The 6,894-nt window shown below is 39.0% G+C and overlaps 1 protein-coding gene across 1 annotated transcript in view; it reads left to right on the forward strand.

Annotated features, from left to right (window-relative positions):
- kif28 (kinesin family member 28) overlaps positions 1 to 4,367 on the forward strand; it is a 41,069-nt gene extending 36,702 nt beyond the window's left edge. The window contains exons 20-23 of the mRNA XM_052011265.1: positions 36 to 139; positions 2,030 to 2,174; positions 3,742 to 3,914; positions 4,185 to 4,367. Coding sequence (XP_051867225.1) covers positions 36 to 139; positions 2,030 to 2,174; positions 3,742 to 3,914; positions 4,185 to 4,367 — 605 coding nt within the window. The remainder of the gene's footprint in view (positions 1 to 35; positions 140 to 2,029; positions 2,175 to 3,741; positions 3,915 to 4,184) is intronic.
- Positions 4,368 to 6,894: the final 2,527 nt, after the last annotated feature.

Below are 6,894 nucleotides of genomic sequence, written 5' to 3' on the forward strand. Positions count from 1 at the left end.
TTACGGGTTTTAACATTTTTCCTTGTATTACTTAGAGGGTTGTGCAGAAATGGTCTTTCCTGGTGATTTTGAAGTTACTGACGAAGGCAGTATAATTGTAGATTATGAGAGATCACAGCTACCCCACAGTAGTAATGTGGTAAGTAGACTTTATCTGCATGTTCTTTGTAAAGAAACTGTTCCTGTAGTTTTCTTTCAAATGTATTTCCACATGTTATGATGTAAATTGGTGGAATTGCAGATTATGAGGAAGATTACAGTAGCAGTTGGGAACCCGGGGAGAGAAATGGCAGATGGAGTTTAATTTGGACAAGTGTGAGACAATGCATTTTGTGAGATTAAATGCAAGAGAAAAGCATGCAGTAAATAGTTAAGATGCTTAGGAGTACTGATGTACAGAGGGATCGTGGGGTGCATCCATAGCTCCCCAAAAGTGACAACACAAATAGATTAGGGTGTAAAGGCGGCATATGGCATGCTTGCCTTCATCAGTCAGGGTGTTGAGTATAAAAGCTGGCAAGTGATGTTGCAGCTCTATAAAACTTTGGTTAGGCCACATTTGGAGTACTGTGAGCAGTTCTGGTCGCCACATTACAGGAAGGATGTGGAGGCTTTGGAGAGGGTGCAGAAGAGGTTCACCAGGATGCTGCCTGGATTGGAGAGTATTAGCTCTAAGGAGAAGTTGGACAAACTTGGATCATTTTCACTGGAGCACTGAAGGCTGATGGGTGAGTTGATAGAAGTATATAAAGTTATGAGATGCATAGATAAGGTCGATAGTCAGAATCTTTGGTTTAAGGTGAGGGGGGAAGTTCAAAGGAGATTTAAGGTTCGTGTATTTTTTGTTACACAAATGGGTGGTAGATGCCTGCAGCGTGTTGCCAGGGGAAGTGGTAGAAGCAGATATAAGAGCAATGTTTAAGCAGTGTTTAGACACACATGAAGAGGCAGGAAATAAAGGGATACAGACTACGTGCAGGCAGATGGGATTAGTCTAGATTAGCATCATGGACGGTGCAGACAATGGTGGGCCAAAGAGCCTGTCCTGTGCTGTACTGTTCTATGTTGTAACTGCAGAATACTTGATGGTCACATTTAGCATCATGCAGAGAGGATACGAAAGCAGGTGAAATGTTATCACCATAGGAACTTGTGCCATCCATTTTGAAATGCTCAGTTCACTCTGAGTGGATTAATGTAAATTTGTAATCTGATGGCAACAATCTGCATTATTAGCAACTTGATGATGACTAAAGATTGGCATTTTAAGTAGGTTAGATGGAACATAAAGTGGCAGAGACAATGATGGACTGAAAAACTAATGAGATATTTCCTACAACCAGACTGCTATAATTTTAAAAGGAGAGTACAATGCAACTTAGCAACATTACTCCCAATTAGACAACAGCTAAAGTAATGTGTGTAGTTGTCTGCCGCACACTTTGGAAGGAATACAAAGGCCTTGGAAAGAATGCAGCATTGCTTTTGCCAGAATGTTACAAAGGCTGCAAGAGTTAAGCTTGTATTCTTAAAATATAGAAGGTAAAGAGGTGATATGATTGTGTTTTTGGACTTAACGGTATAGATAGAAAGAGACTTTCTTCTGCCGATAGCAGTGCAAAGGACGAGGGAAGAAAATCTTAAAATCTGAGTCCAGAAGAAAAGTCAGGAAATATGGAATGCAATTGTGGAATTTTCCCAGGAAAATCAATGGGAACTACCTGGCTGAACCAATTAAGCAGCTACTTTTTTTTTTAAGCATAGGTAGTTCTAACTGTTGGTGCATGCAAGGTACAGCACTGAAGTAATTTTCTGGTCTTTGTACAAATAAAACTTAAAACACTAATTCAATCAAATAGACCACTTGTTGCCAAAGATCCAAAAAAGAGATGTTTGTATGTCTGATTTACTTCTGACCAGCTGCATATTTGACCAGATTATGTTTGTAGTATTCATGCATTGTGCTAAGCTTGGAAGCTAATAATAGCTTAATAGAATGCATGATCAAAATTCTTATCCAATTCTTTAGGAGAAGGGAGATGACCAGCTCTCTGAACTTTACATCCGGTTATCAAAGTTAGAGCAGGAAACTGATCTGCTGAGGGACATCAACAGAACCTTAAGAAGAGACAATGTCACCCTAAAGGCCAACATAAAGAAAATGATGAGCGCTGGTAATGTAGAAATGACAACCTGCTTTGGTGCCTGCTGCAAAGTAATTGAGGTTGCAAAACAATCGTCTTCTATAATATTCCATTTTCTACAAATAAATCAAATTCTGCTTAACAAAAACCACAGGGCCTAAGATTCAATTTCACAGCATCAGGATTAAGCTGTTCAGCCTCACCATTCTGTTGGGTAATGGCCGATCTCTACTACGTTTATCTTGTTACGCTTTGGAGCCTTACACAAGATAAGTCCATCAGTTTTGAATTTGAAACTTAACTGACCCACCACACACACCTTTTTGGAGTATGGGGAAAGAGTTCCAGATTTCCACCTTTGTGTGGAAAAAGTGTTGCTCGATTTCATTCCTGATTTGCGAACATCTTATTTTAAAATATTGCCCTACTGTGTAGCAATTAAATCAAGCCAAATTGATGGAAACAAAATTTAGCTTTTAGGTACATGTTCTGTTAAATCTGCTCTTTCCCCTTTGCAAGGTTAACGGCTCTTGCATTCAGTTTGGGACACGGTTCATCAGATGGGAAATGATACAACAACAGCACCGCTACCTCAAACTATCAGAAGATCCAGCAACTTTCTATGAGAAAGTTACATAAAAAAATTACAAGTTCTTACAATGAATCCATTGGACAGCTGTAATACTTTTTCCTGTCATGAGCTATTGCCTCAAATTATAAAATTAGTAATAAGGAATCACTACTAAGTGGTTTATATTGTCTTAGTTCCTACTTTTTCCAGCAAGTCATGTATAAATACCAGTAGGAATTTTGCTCAAGCAGCTCAGTCATCCAATAGAAGCACTGTATCCAAAGGACTGAACAGGGCCTACAATAAAAGCCTAAAGGGGTTTATTAAAATACTCTCAAAAAAACCCACAGTGGAGCAGCAGGCCACATGGACTGTGGTACCCACAGCAGCAAATACACAGCAGTTCAGAGGTTTCTTTATAAAATCTGCACTTGCTAGCCAGAAAAAAGTCTCATTCACCTTCATTGGATTTGGATTAGAAAGCCCACTTAGCCACTAGCATCTGTACCTCCAGTGAATTAGATCTTGGGTGGTCTTTATTAACTCCAGTCATCTCTGATGCTCCGGCCTAAAAATCTTTTTGGGTGTCTAAATTGCCACTATCTTTTTTGTGAAAGAGCACTTTGACTTCACTTCCCAATTGCCCTGCTATAATAAGATTAAACTAATGTCCAATTAATGCCTCCCAACTTGTATGACTGGTGTACAGGAGCAGAAGATGGTGGCAGAAAGCCAGACTGGAAGGAAAATTACTTTGTTCTTTGTATTATGCTTTCACCTGTTTCTATATTTAATGGTGCTAGCATTGATTCTATAGTTCTATGATTATTTTTAACAGGAGCCTCAGGCATCAGAATGCAGAACTGCTAGAATAAAAAACTGGCTCAGTATTAAAACAGCAGGCTGGGCAACCCAGTGCTTAATTCTGGGCTCTGTGACTGCCCCTTTCTGAAGTTCAAACAGGAAACAGTGAAATGAATTTTGTCCCCCAATGCTTTTCTTCTTTGTTTGACTGTTTATCTCTAGGCTCAAGACCCGGAGAGAAGTCTTTCCACCAAATGAACACTCAACTCTTTTGTTGGAGGAGCACATGCAAGGCCAGCTGTGAAGTTGACTTTGCCAAGGCTCTGAAAACATTTTACAAAAGCATGAACAGGGTGCAAAGCCAACTACTCGGACTGAGGCGACATCGACCACCGGTATGTTTCACCCAAATTCAGTTCTTCCATCCTCCAATTAATGTCAAATGCCAGAGATTCTACATTTTGTAGGATGTTGATTCAATGGTGCCTTTTTGATACAATTGACTGATCTGTGACTGCAATTCTGTTTTACATTTCCGATCTTACCTGTGATGCATTGGGAGGTGCTAAACAGACGTGAAATGCTGTGGACAGTAATTCAACAGTCAGATGGTATCTTTCCTTATCTGCAATAAATGTAGTTAGTGTATAACATGTATTTTGTAGGACGAGGATGATGTGGAATCACTGCGGATATATCTCCACAAGCAAACTCAAGGGATAAAGGATTTCGGGGATCACCTTGAATCTTGCATAAATGCACTGAAAAATGACATCAGCCTCATCGTTAAGAAAAAGAGAGAGAACACCACAAGATTAGATGAAGCCAGGTTCTATTCTACCAAGTGAATACTCTCTAGGGTGGCAAAAGCAATGTCTAGCTAATGAGAAACATTTCTCTTTCAATAAGGTATATCCAGATGACTGTTCAATGATCACTTCCTATTACAGAAAGATGGCATTGGTCCTGTCTGTTCCTCTAAGCTTCAGCAGCTTCCTCTGAGAACCCTAACTTTGGTTTTTTGTGCTTACTGACTTCCTTTCTCCCACTACTGACTGCTTTGGCTCAGGATTCCCTCACCAAACCTCCTCTAAGAACTTGTTTAAAAACTAAGTCTAATTAAGGTTTTGGTCTCTTGTTTTGAATGCTCCTTTACCTCAGTGTTAATTTTTGTCAGATACTAGGCCTATGAACCATGACAAGGTCCTTCATCAAATTAAAAGGTGCCATATAACTGCATTATTTTGTTGTTGTAATAGAAACAATTATAAATGCCTGATGACAATTTCATTGTAGCATTGACTCAAATTTTAACTTCTAGATTATTAGGAGGATTAGAAAAGATTGTCACCAGTTGATGCACCCAACATTTCAGATTGTTTACTCTTCCCTTTGAATCTGGTGTTGATCAAAGAAAGCTGTGGAATAAAGCCAAATAGCAGTCACCTAAACTTCCAACAATCTAAATCTTCTAAATGATATGTAGATTGTTCCAGGTAGCTCCCTCACAAGGAGTATCCAGTTTTAAAGCAACAGGGCAGATTACCATAGAAAATTTAAGACACAGGAGACATTTTCAGCTGGCACAGAGTGGGCCAAAAGAACTAACAAACTTAATCTCATCTTCTGTCATTAAGTCCACAGCCCTGCAAGTCACAGCTTTCAAGCGCGTATGCAAATACTTTTCAAACATGAAGGTTTCTCCCTCTACCATCCATTCAGACAGTGAGTTCCCAACACCCAGGTGAAAAGAATTTCTCTCCTCTCACTAATCCTTCTTTCAAATGTTTGACCCCACCCCACAGTTTAGCGAATTAGGTCCTTTTTATTTATTTATTTGCGGCCCTCTGTTTTTACACCTCAATTGTGTCCCCTTGGTTTCTTCTGTTCCAAAGAAAAACAACATTATCATTATCCAATCCTGCAGCATCCTTATAAATCTCTCCTCTGCATCTTCTCCAGTGCAAGCATGCCTTCCATCTAATGTGGTGAAGCATTTCAGGGGCATGGCTTGTATTTTCAGCAATATGATCCTGTGCTGCACAGCCCTGGTTAATCTGGAGCCAGGGTGAGTTTGCAGTTTATAAGAAACTATTAGATTTCACCCTTAGAGCAATGCCAGAGGAGATCCAGTGTAAGCTAAATGAACTCAATAAAATAAATCATCTCTGAACTATTAAAAAGTAATTCTTTGGTTCTGATCTTGATAACTTAGTCGCTCTGGATTTACTCGCAACCTATGATGTAGAGTGACTTCTCTTTGCAACAACAATCATCCTCCATCTCAGGAATACTTTATTTGGATAATTTCCCCAAAGGAACTACCTGAACAGTGGCCAAAAACACAACCTCACCGTAAACCAAATATGCACTTCAGACTCTCAATCAACCAAGGAACACTGCCTACTAGAATTAAAACCAACATTTGAAATGCACAGCAGGACAATCAGCTGCTGAAAAAGGACAGTCTAAGCATGTTTCAAAATGACAATTTTATAAATAATTGGCTGTTTACTTGGAATTAGTGATTTAGAAAGGCGGCTAGGAACAGAGTATTGCTCTGATTAATACTACAATTCCATGATTAGCTTTAAATCAAATGCATTTCTACTCATCATAACTAGCATTGTGTATCCACAATTCCTTTATTAAAAAAGTATTTTGAAACCATCATAATAATCAATACTCACTCACAATTTTAAGAGGTGCAGTTTAGCAACTCCTAGAATCATGTTAAAACCTTCCAGTTTGCACGTGGCATCATTTGAAAATTTTGGTTAGGGTATAAATATTCCTCTCTCTCTCACACACATACATTCCCTCCTAAAGACTGTTCAATCTGTGTGCCATAGTTCTAACTATAAACATCATGATAAGCTATGGATGGCACAAGTGCAAATTGGGTTCTGAAAATATTCAACACATAGGCAAGAAATTAATAATTGTTAACACATAGGCAAAAATGAGGGTTGAGATCCTGTAAATTGAATTTGGAGAGCATGGTGGGAGATTAAAAAGCAGGATTGAACTTGGGTCACTGGAACAGTAAGGCTACAGCACTGTTGGCCTGAAGAAATTAAAAACCTGCAAAACAGCTAGCTGGAACAAGTCAAGGACAGTGGACAAGTAGACAAAACAAGTGTCTTTGTTATCGCCATGAAGTACTGGAGGCTGTCGTTTTGTGAGACTGTTCTTGTGACCACCATTTTGTGAACCGGATTTCTGAACTAACTCTTTTAAAGTAATTGGAAGTGGATATAACGAAGGCCCCACTTTCATTGAGCCCTATCTGCTAAATCAGAGATCATTTCCAATTAAGGTTAACTGTAGGATGCTCTTTGGTAAGGTAGAAGAATCAATGCAGGCTTATAAGAA

The sequence above is a fragment of the Pristis pectinata genome, chromosome 3 (genome assembly GCF_009764475.1).
Source record: "Pristis pectinata isolate sPriPec2 chromosome 3, sPriPec2.1.pri, whole genome shotgun sequence".
Taxonomy (NCBI): domain Eukaryota; kingdom Metazoa; phylum Chordata; class Chondrichthyes; order Rhinopristiformes; family Pristidae; genus Pristis; species Pristis pectinata.